The sequence below is a fragment of the Eufriesea mexicana genome, unplaced genomic scaffold, assembly GCF_001483705.2.
Source record: "Eufriesea mexicana isolate 0111107269 unplaced genomic scaffold, ASM148370v2 scaffold1858, whole genome shotgun sequence".
NCBI classification, from domain to species: Eukaryota; Metazoa; Arthropoda; class Insecta; order Hymenoptera; family Apidae; genus Eufriesea; species Eufriesea mexicana.
The window spans coordinates 221,693-239,415 of NW_016909960.1; the positions used below are offsets into that span (position 1 = coordinate 221,693).

Consider the following 17,723-nt stretch of genomic DNA (forward strand, 5'->3'; position numbering starts at 1 on the left):
TAAACGTGCTCACTCTCACTACTGGCAAAGGCGACGACTGAATACGAACTCATGCCTTCTTAAAAAAAAAGAGAAGATCGGCATCGTACCGATAGAACGTTCTGGAAGGCCTACAACCGGCTACATTCTATGAAGTCAGGATTGAGAGCAGGCATATGCTTGGCCTAGTGGCAAACACATATACATACATACACTCTGCTGTTTCCCTATAAGCACGCACTCATTCTAATAATGCTTAAATGTAGGAAAAACAAAAATAATGAGGTTTAAGGTGGCTGGGGGTAAGGTGTCAAAGGTAGAGTGGAAATGGAAAGGAAAAGGCGTAAAAGGACGATGACGAGCTTCGGGAAATTACAAATTCCAGCTCACGTGTCGTAAAACTGAAGAAAATCCGTTTCACAGAACACGACGCAGATATTTATCGCGAAGTCTCTGGAAATACCATAAGATCTTTCGTGCCTAGAATGTTACGTCGTTATGTGTTTGACTCTATTCACAGCCTTACCCCAACCCAGGTATTAGAGTCACACAAAAATTGGTGACAGAACGTTTCGTCTAGCCAGCTATAAACAGGGATGTCCGCAAGTCGTCCCAGCAATGTATCCCTTGCCAGCGTAACAGAGCGGTGAAACACGTGTCCACGCTTATCAACAATTTCAAAAATTTACCGATTTGTTCGAACACATCCACATCGACCTGATCACGATGCAGTATTCTCAAGGGTTCAGATATTGTCTAACGTGCGTCAATCGTCTTTCTCGGTGGCCGGAGGCTACCCTCATAGCCGATATGGAAGCGTCAACGGTCGCCGCAGCGTTGGTATCCAAGTGGATTGCTCGTTTCGGCGTACCCTTGCGAATAACCACCGACCAGGGTCGACAATTTCAATCCAAGCTCTTCAAAGAACTTTGTAAATTACTGGGAATGGAACACATCCGAATGACGGCGCACCATCCTCAGGCGAACAGAACGGTCGAAAGGTTGCACCGGCAATTAAAAGCGGCTATCAAGTGTCACGATACTGCGAATTGGGTAGACGTCTTACCTATCGTGCTACTAGGAATCCGCACCGCGATTGTCGCGTCGCGACTGAATTTTGTGAAAATTCGACGATAGGAACTGAACTTTTGGAGGTCTCGATTGGTAGGCTCGAACTGTCCTCCTTGAGGAGTCGTTTAGAACTGTTCTCTTTGACGATTCGTTGAGGAGTGTCTTCCTTGAGGATTCGTTTAGAACTGTATGTTCCTCGACTTTCCTAAGTCTTAGGAAAAAATCGGGAGCTCGCCAAATATTATTGGCTGAATTGGACCAAGGGCGTTCCCTTGGTCCACAAATCGGTCACTTTGAAGGAAGGGAAGGTCCTCCCAGACGAAGACGATGGTGGAGGGAACCCTCTTCTTTAAGGCGCGGTACGCTGGGTCTACCCGCGCGTTGGTGACCCCATCCGCCGTTTATGGCTCCTCGGTAGAGCCTGAGGATACCAATGTGTGCGGACCAGGTGCAGCCCTCAGGCCTATTGCCGGCCAAGTCTTAAGATCCGTCGCCTAATTTCGTTAAATTAGGATTTTCAAGGATTCTCGTATTCCACGACACGAGAAGTCATAATAAAAGTGAAAGTTTTTAAACATGCAGAAGGCATGGTTAGGAAAATTGCTATACCAAATTGTTTGACCCCAAAAGACCTAGTAATTGGAAGACCGTAACGGTGTCTTCCTTGTTCCACGCGGAAATGATCTATGACACGAGAATTCGCCTACGCGCGGATTTTTTTTATTCCAAATAATCAAGAGGCGGATTCCGAGTTGGTCACGCGGCTGAAACGACGCTTCGTAGACGTCAAGCCGCAACCGATTATGCAACACGGCACGCGACTAGTGTTCGTACACAAAGAATTGACGAAATGCCCGTTCGTTTTTCTGCGCCATGGTCCGGTACGAGGTACTTTACAGGCGCCATACAACGGACCGTACCAAGTCATGGAAAGGCTTGAAAAAACGTACGTACGGTAATGGTCCGGTACGAAGTACTTTACAGGCGCCATACAACGGACCGTACCAAGTCATGGAAAGGCTTGAAAAAACGTACGTAATAAACGTAGATGAGAACCACGTAAGGGTAAGCATCGTGCGTTTAAATCCCGCATTTATTGTTCCCGACGACGACGACGAGCAACCGCTCAAAATTGTAAATAATCCAATCGCCGACAACGCCAACGACCACATACACTCGGCCCTGTGTTTTGAAAGGCCCCACGGTCTACGAAATCAGGCATTTTGCGGGACTCTCTGTATAGTAGATTCAATATTCGGATGTGAATAGAAAATACAATCGCAGAATCCATTAATCGATGACAGCTTGCTGCACACTGACATGAGTGTAAGATTTTCTTTCCCATCTTTGCATTGAAATATTTCATTGCAGCGTGTTCTAAACGTTGACATTAAATATTGCCATCAAAGGTTGATACGACTGCAACACGGGTGCGGAAGATAGATATTAAGAAAGTCATCCAATTAGAACATATTGATTAACTTTTAACAGAATGATGATACCATAAACAGATATAAGACATTTTTATAATAGCGATGATTCAGTTTGAAAGAGTGAGAAAAATCATCAAAGTTCAATGTAACTCCATAAAGTCCTCATATCATGGAAATTATTTCAGATAAAAAAATATAAAACGCAACATATTAGGTGTAGTAAAAAGAAATCCATCATTTTTGCATTAAATGGCTTTAGTGATCTATATCACGTGTTGTAAAGTGCGATCGGATTACGCTAGATAGCGTTTGAAAGATAAGATTCTGTACTAAAAAGCTTCTGAAACAGTTTTGTGATTGCTTGACACAGTATTGTTTGAGCGCACGTCAAAAATGTACACCAGCAAAGAGAAAATAGGCCATATTTTAGTTTTTCTTCGATAAAGGCGAAAATACAAGCCAGGCAGCTGAAAATTTAGAGTGTTTATGGTTCTGACACTGTAACAGCCAATCACGTGCAATTTTGGTTTCGTCGATTCCGTTCCGGTAATTTTTATATCAAAAATGCACCACGGTCTGGAAGGCCAATTGTCGAAAATGTCAATAAAATAATGGAAATTGTCGAGTCCGACCGTCATGTGAGCACTGTGTCGATTGCCCCGGAGTTAAACATTGCAAAAAAAAAAAACCGTTTAGAACCACTTGAATAAGGCTGAATGCAAAAAGAAGTTCGTTGTATGGGTGCCACGCGAGTTAACGCAATAAACCTCATGGACCGAAATTCCATCTGCGAATCGCTGCTGATTCGCTACAAAATCGACCCATTTCTGAAGCGGATGGTAACTGGTGATGAAGAATGTATCACTTACGACAACATCAAGCGAAAACGGCTGTGCTCGAATAGCAGTAAGCCGGCATAAACAGTGGCCAAGACAGGATTGACGGTCAGGGAGGTTTTGCTGTCTGTTTGGTAGAATTGGCTGAGAATTATCTACTATGAGCTGCTCCCCTATGGCAAAATTCTTAACTCGGACCTGTACTGTCAACAATTGATCTGTCTGATGGAAGCAATCGCCCAGAAGCGGCCAGTTTTGGCCAGTAGGAGAGGAATTGTGTTTCATCGGGACAACGTCGGGCCACATACATCGATAGTAACACGCCAAAAGCTCCGCGAGCATGTTGGGGTGGTTCTTATGCATCCACCTTATAGTCCGGACCTGGCACCAAGTGATTACCACCTGCTCCTCTCTATAGCGAATGATTTTGCTGGTGAAAAATTCGCCTAAAGAGAAGCTTGTGAAAATTGACTGTCCCAGTTTTTTGCCAATAGGGACGACGGTTTCTATGAAAGAGGCAAAATGGAATTACCTTTAAAATGACAACAAGCTATCGAACAAAACGGTACATATTTGACCTAAATCGGATCATTCTAACTATGCTAAACAAAGCCTTCAATTTCATGCAAACATAATAGATTTCTTTTTACTACACCTAATAATTTAGCTTTTCGAGGAAGCTCCGATACTTTGTACACACAGCACAATAGTAATTTTTTGTGTTTAATACAATTAATTACAAAATTTAATTCTGTTCTAAATGAACATTTAAACAGAACTGCCATAAAGGGACATCATTATTTATCTCATTCAAATCAAAAGAAATTAATAAGTAAAATAGCAAATAAAGTACAAGAATTATTACCGATTCAATAAAGAGAACAAATTACTATTCCATTTTATTGGATTATACATCAGATGTGAACCATCAGGAGCAATTATGGCTTGTCTTTCGTTATATTAACATATCACCAGACCAGATGAGATTGAAATCAAACAACATTTTATCAAATTTGAAATAGTTCACGATATAACAGGAAAAATGAAAAAGTCATTCAAGAAAATGAAACAGTCATGCTTATTCTGGATCAGTTGGGTATAAAAATATCTGTCGCGGACAAGGATATGACAATGGTGTCAATATGAGGGAAATATATCTGGGAGTAGAAGTAAATATATTATGTGAAAATCATAAAGCGTTTTACGTACCATGCGGTAGTCACAACTTGAATTTGTTACTGGGAGATATAGCAAAATCATCAACCCCCGCATTTTTTTTTCGGTGTTTTACAAAACATTTATACAATATTTGCAGCATCAACATCGCGTTGGGATATTTAAAAAAAAACACGTTGATAAAATTACACCTAAACCATCATCAGAAACTAGGTGAGAATGCCGGTTTGATAGTGTAAAGGTTATTCGCTTTCAAGTTGACCAATTTCGAAATGCTTTGAACGAAATTGCCATCGAGATTTTATCTACAGTGCGAAAGATAAATGAATTTGAATTTATTGCCAGTCTTATTCACTTGGTACGAAATATTATTAAAAATTAATACTGTCGGTGAAATATTGCAAAATCAAAGGATGCAAATAGATTTGGCCACGAAGCATCTAAAAGGTCTGAATGTATTCTTTGTGAAATACCGGAGTGCAGGATTCAACAAAGCCATGATCACAGCAAATGAAGTTGCAAAGGAAATCGACATAGCACCAGATTTCCAGTCATCACACAGGGGCAAAAAACTAAAATTATTTGATTATGTAGGACAGGATGAATCATCGACTATTAGTGACGAAGAATACTTCCATATACATTGCTTTTCAAAAATAATAGATACTGCGCGTTAGTATCGTTTAAAAATAGATTTAAATTATGTACAAATCACCAGAATATTTTTGGTTTTCTATATATCAATGAGATTGCGAAATTAAGTGATGAATATTTATTAAAATATTGTCAAGATCTTCACTTAAATTTGGAAGGAAATTTCGACGGAACTGGAATGTTTGAAGAAATTAAGATGTTCCAGTCGATAACGCAAGCCAATCATTCGGCTCTAGATTCGATGAATTATATTGTAAAAAACATTCTTTCGGAGGCATATCCAAATATATTAATTGTGTTACAAATAATGTTAACTACGCCAGTAATCGTGGCTTCAGTTGAACGTAGCTTCACGCGTTTGAAACTAATCAAAAATTATCAGCGATTGTCAATAAGCCAAGAACGATTCATATCTCTGGTTATTCTTTCAATACAAAGCGAAATAGCAAATTCAATTTATTATAAAATTTATTTTGATGACGTAATCAAAGATTTGGCAGTGAAAATAGCAAGAAAAATAATTTAATATTCATCTTATAAAAAATATATAATATGTAACATCCTTTGTACTGAAATATAATAAATAATTCCTCACCGTGAAATTTATTATTCGTTGTGAAAATTGTGTATTCTGGCCCCGAAAATTTTTTGAACCCGGCCCCGTAAAAGAGAACGCCTTAGAACCCGTTCGGGTAGGGCAGTTCATTTTCCACAGCGTTTTCAGGCCGGTCTCAAGTAGGCTAACAATAAGTGCATATATAACAGGAATGCGTATATTGATAAGATGTATAGATATTAAAGCATGACTGTGAAATGTGCGTATAAGTATGATTGTAATAAGTGTATGCGAATGGAAGTGTGTAAGTGAGATTGTATTCCACTATTCTCTATCAGTTCTACTTTCTCTTTTCTGTTTCTTCTTTTCCGGTTAGCACGTAAACATATCGTTGTCATTGGAGAGGAGGTGTTGTAGGAACGTATCCGTACTTGCAAAGAAGAAAACCATCGAGGGTCCCAAGTTAACGGGGGCCTGGTTTATGCGTTTATGTCTTTACGACCAAACTCCATGACTCGCGGACACGCGGACCATGACGCGTGGGCCAGAGCTGGAAAAGGGCAGTTCGTTGGCGACCCGAAACAAATGTAGACCATTTTGTGTATAATTATCCTTATGCATAATAAACTCCGACGAAATCCGACATAGTGCTTCTCGCTTATTTAATCCCTCGCGATATATTTTCAAGCATATTCCAAATTAGAACTTATATGCATACACTTAGTTATGCAGTTCTAATTCGATAAAAATTTTAATCTATATTATTTGTACAGTTTAAAGATGAAAATGAGAACTTTAGTTTAATGTTATTGCAGGATGCCGAAAACGGGGTTTATTTTATTTTCAGAAATGTACAGAAATAATGTATATGCGTTGTTTCTTTTATCAAAGGAATATCAGATCTGCGCGAACGGTTTGAGACACCGAAAATGGACCGAACAATATGAACAGAATCAAACGAACACCAAACTCGGAAACTAATTTTAACGCAAGAAAATAATACTAAAATAACGTAACTATAACACATGGAAAATATGCTCTAATTCGTCTCTCTCCAATTCCAAACGACTCACGCCCGTGCCGGTCACAATCTATTTTCACGAGAATTCTTCAAGGCTTCGCCACTCAGGACTCTCTCTCTCTCTCTCTCTCTGTGTCGTCGAGGGTCCTGTTTTTGTGCCCTTTGCAAAGCTCGATGGCATGCTTTTCATAATCACTAATTGGCTGACATGATTCAGCCGATTCAGTTTGGACTCGTTTTAATCGGAGTTTTAATCGTCTTAACTCAAGAATTCGTTAGTACTATTTTCGAAAGGACAAGATGAAAATTACGGAAAGTAAATTTTTTTCCATGTTTACTTTCTTCAATACCGACCTCTCTTTGTACTATATCTATCTCCTTCCTTTTCGTTTTACCCAATCTCTCTCCTTGTCAATTAAATCAGATTTCACTGAGCTACTAAATAGTAAGAGAATAATAGAGATAGTCCACGTAAATTTATCCGAGCAAATTTTGGTCGAATTTAGCCGTGCATTACTGTATATCATTTCCGACGTATAATCCGAACGCGTCATCGGGTAGTAACGTAATTAGGCTTGTGGTTCGTAAAATATACAAATACATCGCACATTCATAGCACGAATCCTTATTTTTTTTAATGAAATTTCGCAGATATTAATATATCTGTCATGACAAACTCGATACTATCGATCAACGATCAATTATTCTTAATCCTTCAAGTGAAGCGATTTTAAATGTTAAAAATAATTTTTGCACTTTATAACGTAATGCATAACAAAATTATGTATGTCAAGGATAAATTCGCGTAACAGTATCGTGTGAATATACATATGCATATGTATGTAAGTATGTATGTAAGTATGTATGTAAGTATGTATGTATGTATGAAATATGTAGGAATAGGTAGGCAACAGAATAAACAGTGATGTAAATATAAAAATTATTTATTCTAAACTAAAACTTATTCTAAGCACTAATAACTCTCGGCTAACTCTCGCTCGCTATCTCTGACACACTGCCTCTTCCGTGTCTTTGCACTCTTATTTCAACCCTTGCACTCTATCTTCTTTCATACCCATGCTCTCTTTCTCAATCGATCGCTCACGTATCCTAAACACTCATTGTCAGACGCATTCCTAGGCTTTCATTCTTCATTTGTATTCAGCTTTGACATAAACATTCCTTACATTCGGTCCTCTTGCACGCGGACACTTTCATTCTAATTGTAAGTCCAAACATTCTTGACATTCTTTCAGGGCCGTCCTTATTTCTTTCCTACAAATATATCCTTTATTGCACAATGAAACTAAAAATCTTTATTAAAGGTTACAGTTAGTCACACGTCAAAGCTGCGATCGTTACTGTGAATCTCTTAAGTATATAAAAAATGAATATTTTTCAGTATTTCGCATTGTATATATTACACAAAAACAAATTAGAGAAAAATATAAATACAATTGCAAGTTGTACTCTATGAATAATGAAAATACTCAAATTTCATAAAAATAAAGTAAAGAACAAGAAATATTAAAAGTCAAAACACATTTTAATTTTTTAAAATTGCCAAAAAATTAATTTTGATATAACATGAAGTTCTTAATTTACATTTTTATCACTTATTTTGATTCTATTTACAAATATTGTTATTCAATTTGTCATAATTTAGCGATGCTTTATTATATTATAAATTATATAATAACTTCTTATAAATTTTTTTTCGATTTATTATAAAAATAGGATACCTTGAATTCATTGCAATTCTTAACTTATACGATTATCAGTTTCGATACTCTGTTGGTAAAGCTGCGCTGATATGGAAATAGTAAGGAGACATTTGTAACTACAGAAGTCAGACCGAAAAAGTACATATAACGTATGATCTATTCAATATCTTGTCTATGCCTAATAACGTAACCAACTTTTTATATATGAAGGAAAGCAATATATAAATAAAATGTCAAAAAATATACTATGTAACATATTTAAAATGTGGAATTTAAAAGTTACATGAAAATTTTGTGCTATTTAACCTAAGCCGATTCAAAACAGTTATCAACAAAGCTAAAACTACATTGTCACAAATATCATGTCCGAATTAACATAATATTGTGCTCTTAATCTATAATTATAATTTATACAGAAAAATGTCTTTACTTACTTTGAATAAATTGAAAAAGAAAATATCTGTAAAAAAAATTGGTGAATCACGAAAAAAGATTAATCGATTTGATGGATTAACAGAAGAAGAAGTACAAAAGCATACTTTACCAGATTATCTTGATATAAACCTAGATATCGTTTTCATTGGCATAAATCCAGGTTTAATGGCAGCTTACCGTGGTAGATATTATGCTGGTCCAGGCAATCACTTTTATAAACTCTTGCATGAATCAGGCTTGACATCCCGATGTTTAACATATGAAGAAGATTACAAATTACTTCGATACAAAATTGGTTTAACAAATATAGTTGCTCGTGCTACAAAATCTTCTGCTGATTTAAAAAATATAGAAATCAAAGAAGGTTCTAGAATCATAGAAGAAAAACTGAAATTTTACAAGCCAAAGATAGCTGTTTTTAATGGCAAATGTATTTATAAGATATTTGCAAATAAAGTTGATAATTTTACTTTTGGGTTACAACCAGAACGTATAAATGAAACTGCAATTTGGGTCACTCCGTCAAGCAGTGCTCGTTGTGCAAATTTTCCAAGAATGACAGATAAATTACATTTCTTTACTTCTTTAAAGAAATATTTACAATTTTTAAAGGGAGAAATCAAAAACATTAATATAGAAGAAGTTTTATTTGAAGGAAAATGTAAACAATTTATTCCTCAAACATCAAAAATGTGGCGGCGAAAAAATATGTCTGCATTTTTACATGGAGGAAGAATTGCAAATAAAGATACTGTATGTTTTGATACTTCTGATGAAAATGTGGCTATAGCTCGTAGCACAGAATTCATTGTAAAAAAACTTCAATCTAATGAAAATGACAAAATTGATAAAGTATTAGGAACAAATGAATTTGATTTATCAATAAATTTTGAATGTATTTCTCAGGATATAAAAACATTTTTTGAAAATGATGAATCTATACAAAGAGAATATTCACAAACTGTAAGTGATATACAGATAGGTACAAATCAAACTATAACCAATACTTCAGATAAATCTAAACATTACTTAAACACTGAAAAAGGAAAAAGCATTAAAAAATTTTCTCAGAACTCAGAACTAGTAAAAAGTGAGGATTTTGAAAACAACACCCATATAGATTTTATAAATTTAATAAAACAAAGACTGGTAAAAAAATAGATAATTTTAATGAATAAATTATGTTTTAATTTAAAATCATAATTAGATCATCTTAATATAAGAAAAAGCTTAAATAAAATTCAAATGTGTAAGTTTTATATGAAAAATTTATATTTTTATATTTATATTTTATGTAAGTGTGAAATTATGATAGTAATATAATTAATAATCATCAAAATATTATTATTGAAGTAAATAAAATTTATTATTAGATGAAATATAGAGCTATTATCTTGCATGAATACAGAAAATATTTTAATATATGTTCTTACTTTGGCTATTAATAATGAAAAATAAATATCTAAGTGTAAAATATAATACAAATTCTACCTATTCAAAATTTATGAAGAATAGTATCAATTTTTGTATTTCATACTATTAACTTTTAAAGTAAATAGATGTTAGCGTAAAAATATTTAATAATGTAATATTGCAATATCTCTTTATAGTAAGAAATGTGACATAATATATATAATTGGACATTTTTGTTACCATTATAATTTTAATTTACCAGTATCCATAAGAATTTTTAATTTTTCTTTGTATGAATATCATTTATAGGTTTAATTTATTTAAAACCTACAAACAAAGTAATTCATTAGTAATTCGTATTCATTTAAACAAATATATAAAAGTACTTATATCCAGCAATTATCAAATAAATTTATATGAAGAAGAAGCTTTACCATTTTGAGTTTCGAAGGTATATGTTCTTTTTCAAGGTGGTGAATGTTATATCACTTGATTAATTGCGTTATTTTCGTCCGTTTACACTTCAAACATCTAAAATTTGAAGTTTTGAGAAAAAATAAGATTAAAGACAAGATATTAAAAAAGATATTAATTAATATGAACTGATATATTTTTGTATTACTATAGATTTTCATTTCATTACCATATACTGCATTAATTTTCTTTATTTGTTCTTAATTCGTTTTCACATATTTGTTAATTATTGTGACTATATTGCTTTCATAAGATTCATGACCAGGTAAAAGGCTATCAAAACATTGCTATTACCTATACAAATATCATAAACTTTAAATTAACATAACCAACCACAGTTAAGAAATGTAAGTTACAATTTATGATGATTATATTTAAAAAATTGTATTGATTATATTTTATACACAAAAAAATCAAATAAAATATCATACATCATTTTTAATCATATTTTTAGAAATACAAAAAATCAAAAAGTATAATTCATATCCAATTATTTAAAATTAGTTATTTGTTTTACATTTAACAATAATAATCAAAATATACATGAAATTATAGGGCAAGCTGTTTGCCATAAATCAATTTATGCTATTCTTTGCAATGCCATATTATACGGTTATTATAGAAAATTCAATTTATTTTTCAATACACAATTCAACTCAAATTTTTCAAATTACAACTTACATCTCTATGGTTAACAATCTACCGCGTTAAAAATTTATAATGGAAGAATTTTTTGAAAGAAAATTACTTAATTTAAATTAGTTTGTTATTATAAAATATTTTTATTTTCCTACCTCTAATGTTGAAGAAAATTAGTTTTGAAAAATTTTAAACTAACTTATATATAATAAATGTAAAGAAAATAATTGTGAGAATGATTCATAGTAAATGTCTATAAAAAAAAAAATTAATCATTGTCTTAAGGAAGAAAAATTCATAATAAAATATAAAAATATTGTCTTAATTATTTATGGTTTTAAATTTCTACATTTTATTGCTATAATTGCAATCATAAATAGCTTTGTCAGTTTCTAAAATATATGAATGCATGAAAAAAATTAACTTTTTGTAGACTAAAAAATATTATGTACCTCAATAGAAGTGAAATATTTAGCAGCTAATATTAGTAATATATTGTTCACTATTTTATTTGTTCTTTCAAGCCATTTTGCTCATATAAACAGAAATTAAAAACAATGGTGAAACTTTATATACAAATATAGTGACTCATCTATAATATAAATTAGTAATACGATTAAATAAAAGTTACATTTCTCTTTTGTATATATAAAGTTATGTAAAAATAATTATCAGAACTTTGGTTTTTATATAAAAATAATAAAGAGTAACCATTTTCTAATATATAATGTTTAAAATGACCGTTTCGTATAGACCTAGATAGTATTCAATGTTATAGTGCTAAAAATTTTTTGCAAATATTTCGAAAAGAGTAAGGCTAACATATTCAAAATAGTTATTTGAAATGTTGATTTCTACAGTATATTAAAAAGGCTAGTGAAATCTGTGCAGTGTATTTAAATCTACATAGTTACGGGACAAAATTGTTTAAAATGTTGTCATTTACAATTTATTTAAAAATCATTAAAATCAAGGAAGAATTAATCTAATGACAGATTCATCACATTTCAGAATTAATAAATACCCGAAGCTAAAATTAAAAATTTTGCTGCTACTATCAAATTTTGATTTGATTGATCATTGAAACCATCTGAATTTTATTCATTTCTCCATCAGCAAATGATCAGTCCTAACAGATAACATAAGAATAAGAAAGAACAGAATATGGAGAGAGATGAATATCGAGAAATTAATTATATGTAATTATATATAAGTGCATATTATAAAAGAAAGTGCATTGAAAGTAGAATTTTTGACCCACATACACACTTTCTTTTATTCTCCAATGCTACTTAAAGAAATAAGTTTTTAACTGGCTGTTGTTCATAAACAGAGGTCACTGCAATAGATTGGTGAATGTAACATCTATATTATACTTCGTCTATGGTTGTACCATTTTGGCGCTAAAGTTATTCATCGAACTAAAATAAATGAATCATTTATCGTAATGTGTTATTTATCAGTTTTCTTCGTTTTTAATTAAGTATTAACAATTAATTATATTTTTAACAAAATAATCTAATAGTAACTAATAATATTAATTAATGAAAATTAATAAAGAACCATTCAAATGTAAAGTTTTAACGAAGGAATAAGGAATTAAAAGTCAAGATGAATGGGAATTGTGATTTAAGTAATACAAATAATATAGACAACAATAAGCATAATATACAATGTGAATTTAAAAAATTAGAAGACAATGCAGAGGAACATGAATCTTCTGAAATAAAAAAATACACTGATAATGACATAAGTGATATATGTAATCAAATCTTAAAAGAAAGTAGTAAAGAAATTGATGAGAAAAACAATGAATATAAAGATAAAATTAATTATTTTGATTATGATACTGATACTATATCTAACAACGTTGAAAAAGCAAAAAGTGACGAGTTGAATAAGAAAGAGAATGATCGAACAAGCAATGAATGTAAAAATAATATCTTTGGTAAACTATCACGGATAATAGATAGTGATTCGGAGGAAGAAAATTTCTTTACTTGCAATAGAAAGAAATCTGTTTATGATGCAGCAGAAGATGATATATCTAAAACTCAACATGATAATAGATCTACAAAACATTTAAGTAATAAAAATACTACTGTGAAAATTTTTGATGGTAATTCCAATGGTGCTTTTAGTACTGGCAGTGATAGTGATAATGAAGAAACAATTTTAAGTGAGAAGAAAAGAACAAACAATGTGAGTAATAATGATAAAGATATATAATTTAATTATCATATAACTTTTTAATATTATATTTCACAGATAAAAAGCAGACTTCAAACTCTAATTAGTTCAGAATCAGATGAAGAAAGAGAAGATAATAAAGAATTATCAAGTTCTACAAGACGTAACAAAATAACCAAAAAGCTTAAAGAAAAAAATTCAGTGCCTAAAGTAAGAAAAATCTTTAAAAACTTTAATTGATTAAATTATATACAAAACTTTATTTCATTTTGATAATATTTTTGCGCTGACATTAAGCATTTAGATTTAATAAAAGTAATATTATATTCTAGGTTTCATTAAAAGTTGCTAAAGAAGGAACTATGAGACAAATACAAAGTGAAACTCAACGTTTGGTACGAGAAACAGAGATTTCACTTCCATATCATAAACCTAAGCAGCGGACATTGCAGGAATTTTTAAGCAGACGGAAAGTAATGACAGCTCTTCCAAAAGCACCTACAATGGCAGCTAAATTAAAAATGTCTTCTGCTATTGTTGAGTAAGTATTTCTATAATTGTAGTATATTGATGTTCAATACTATTATGTTTTAATGGAATATATAAAATATTTTGTAATTTCTTTAATATACAGTGAAGTCTTAAAAGAAAAAGAGAAAGAAGCAGAAACATTTTATAAGTCTTCTGATTCAGAAGAAGAACTTATTGAAGTCAATAAAGAAACCAAGAACCTAGAATATGCAAACATAAAAAATATGCAAAATCTAAAGGAGGATAATATTTCTCAAAATTTGATTATTGATAATAATTTGATTATCACAAAAAATAATGAAGAAAAGGATAATACAAATATAATGAATGAAACTTTAACTGAAGTAAACAAAATTGGTGATAATGAAATAATGGCAAATGATGGACAAAATGTAACTAACTCAATGGTAATAGAAACTCATTATGAACCTAGTAGTATAGAGAGTTCAGATTTTAAATCAAAAGCTACAGAAACAATTACAGACAAGACAATAGATAATTCGTTACAAATAAATATTAATGAAAATGAAAATAAGGAAAATGTATGGAATGATAACAATGGACATGATTTAGAAATTATAAATAAACACTTAAATATTTGTACTTCAAAAAGTAATAATGATTATGCTGAAATTGTAAAAAAATCTTTAGGAACAACTATAGATGAAAATGATGAATATAATGAGTATGGTTTACCACCGCCTAAATCTGATGAGTCGTCGGATATTAAGGAGAAGAAAGTTTTATTCGATATAAAAAGTTCAAAACCTAAATTAAAAGGTATTCCAGGTACAGTAATTGATTTAACAGATGATGTTAAACCAAATAAGAAAGGAATAACAGCTCTGATAGATCGATTTGTACGTAAACATTCTAAAACCAATGTACACATGGATGTCACACCTCAAGTAACAGCAATGCAAGTGAAAGAATCCCCAAATGGATTAACAATCGTTAAAGAAATACTTCCATATAAATTATCTACTATAGTAAATGAAGATACAAAATTGAATAAACCTGGGACAAAACTAATACGTTTAAAAGAAGAGTTGAGATATAAGATGGCATTAAAGCGTAACGAAGAATGGAAACAAAAAGAACAAGAAGAGTGGAGTGAACCTATGAGTGAAGAAGATAATTTTAATGAATTGTATTCAAGTACAGAGTCTTACCAAACTGAGGAGGATGACATAGAAGATAATATGCATGCAAAAAAACAAAAAAAGAGAAAGAAGTGCATTTTTATAGACAATGAAGCTGAGGTGAGTGGAGATAATGAAGATGAAGATGAAGATGAAGATGAAGATGAAGATCCAAATGCAGGAAAAGGTAAAGATAAAAATGAAGATAAACATAAAGATGGAAGTGAAGATGAAGACAGAGATGAAGATGAAGATGAAGATGAAGATGAAGATGAAGATGAAGATGAAGTACAGGAAAGTTTAGAAGATAAGAAACATGACTTTGATTTAGAAGATACAAATGAGAATAGTACTAATATTGATTCACCAACTAGACGTAAAACATTTAGGCGGATTATAGAACCTTTAGAGGATGATTCAGTATCTTCAGTCACTGAAAATGATAAAAACAATGCGAACCAGACAACTTTTTCTTTGATTACACCAAGTGATATATTTGGTAAAAATTTTAAAGAATGTAAATTAAATGACAGTGATAGTAGTATACCAAATTTTCAAGTAAATCTAGAGCATGATTTAAAGTACCAAATGAATCAAACATCACAAATTAGAAGCAACACCTTTGATTTTGTTTCTCCTTTAACCCAATTAACTGCATTAAATGTGAACTTAGGAGAAGAAAAGGAGCCAATGATAGAAGGAAAACCTTTGTTAAATAATGAAATTGATTCTTGTTTGATAGGAAAAACACAAACTCGAGAATTATCTCAGGAAATACAAGATTTCAAAAGACAAACCACGTTTGCTGATCCAGTTGATATATTAGATGAAGAGCTCACAGAAATTTGCTTAGCTAAATCTCCAGAAAATAAACCTAGTTTTAATTTTTCAAAAGAATCTAATGTAAGTGAATCACAATTGTTAGAATTGTGTTCAGGAACATTTAGTTCTCAAATAAATAATGAAACAGAGCTGGCTGATAAGACAAGTGGAATATTTCAGAGTATACAAGAACCTGATGAAAAAGATTTTCTATCTAGTAAGACAGAAGATAAAATAGATAAGCAGCAAGCAAAGGAAGAAACAATATCTTGGAATAAGTTACGAGTTTTATCTTCTGACGAAGAAGATTTAGTTGAAAAAGAAATTAATCAACAATCAAAAAAAAGGGTTAAGAAGTTATATTTATCCGATGATGAAGAAGAAGAGAACAGTTCTATATTAAGTAGTAACAACGAACTTGAAGATGAACTTGAAGAAGAAGATGAAGATGAAAAATTTATTGATTACGACTCAGAAGAGAATGAAGTTGTTGTTCCAAAGAAAGATATAAAACATTATGCAGCCAAATTTTTAGAAGAAGAAGCCGAACTCAGTGAAAGTGACTGTGATGTATCTGCCGATGAGGATGAAGAGGAATTAGATAAATTAGAATTAGAAGATGCAGATAATGAAGAAATTGATGAAATACAAGTGAAAGATCAATTAGGAAAACTTCATATGAGACAATTGTTAGATGAAGATCAGAAAGAAGTAAGAATGCTTCAAGAGTTGTTATTTGAGGACGGTGATTTATTTAGTGAGAGTACACGAGAGAGGAAATTCAAATGGAGAAATATCGGTAAAAGACAATATATGCATTTTATGGTTTTCCATTTGCAATTTATATTTTTATATTAATTAATACTAATACAGTGATCTTCAGTCTTCTATTTTTCTTCTAGATAAGCAGGATGGTAATAATGAATCTCAGCCATTAGAAGAGAAAGATGGTTGGGTAGACTTATCTGATGATGAAGATGAAGCAAAATGGCGTAAAATAAGACACGAAAGAGATAAATTTCTAGCAGAAAAAGTGGTAATTTTTTTTCTATTAATATATTATCTTTGTTTGTTATATGATATACTACTAATTTTCAGAAAAATATAGATACTGAAATTGAAGATGATTTAAATAGCAGTAAAATATTTAATGTTGGTTTGAAAGTTTTAAAGAAAAGACGAATTAATGAATCCCAGAAACAAAGTACTCTAATGGAAACACAGGAGTTCAAAGTGGAATTAAAAATGCCTCACACTATTGCAGAAATGTTAAACACTTCTGAATTAGATGAAACATCACGTATAATACATGTAAGAATTTTAACAAACATTTAGCGATAACTAAGAATATAATACTGATTACGATAATTCACATAAATTTTCTAGAATGTTATGAAAAAGCGTTCATTTCTTGCAAAAGGAGAACAAACGTTGGCGCGTTTAGCTGTTTTGGCTAGACAAAAGGAAACATCGTCATCAATAAATGCAAAAACTTTTGTTTTTGCGCCTACTAATGTGATTACAGAAAAAAAGAGTATTGCAAATGTAGAAACAGAATTGAAGCATTTTAAACCTAAGAGGAAACGTTAATATTTCATAATTTTATACTTATTTTTATATATAAAAA

The 17,723-nt window shown here is 31.6% G+C and overlaps 2 protein-coding genes and 1 pseudogene across 2 annotated transcripts; all 3 read left to right on the forward strand.

Annotated features, from left to right (window-relative positions):
• The first annotated feature begins 4,393 nt into the window (after window positions 1–4,393).
• Window positions 4,394–6,568, forward strand: LOC108549348 (uncharacterized; annotated as a pseudogene).
• Window positions 6,569–8,867: 2,299 nt separating this feature from the next.
• LOC108549351 (G/T mismatch-specific thymine DNA glycosylase) lies at window positions 8,868–10,046 on the forward strand. The gene has a single exon (XM_017902703.1). It carries the CDS (start codon window positions 8,871–8,873, stop codon window positions 10,044–10,046), a length of 1,176 nt encoding a protein of 391 aa, XP_017758192.1. The 5' UTR covers window positions 8,868–8,870.
• A 2,976-nt stretch (window positions 10,047–13,022) lies between these two features.
• Window positions 13,023–17,686, forward strand: LOC108549349 (claspin). Its single transcript, XM_017902702.1, has 8 exons — window positions 13,023–13,620; window positions 13,678–13,818; window positions 13,932–14,142; window positions 14,236–15,398; window positions 15,492–16,895; window positions 16,999–17,132; window positions 17,195–17,407; window positions 17,483–17,686. The coding sequence occupies exons 1-8, from the start codon at window positions 13,023–13,025 to the stop codon at window positions 17,684–17,686; spliced, it is 4,068 nt and encodes a 1,355-aa protein (XP_017758191.1).
• The last annotated feature ends 37 nt before the right edge of the window (window positions 17,687–17,723 follow it).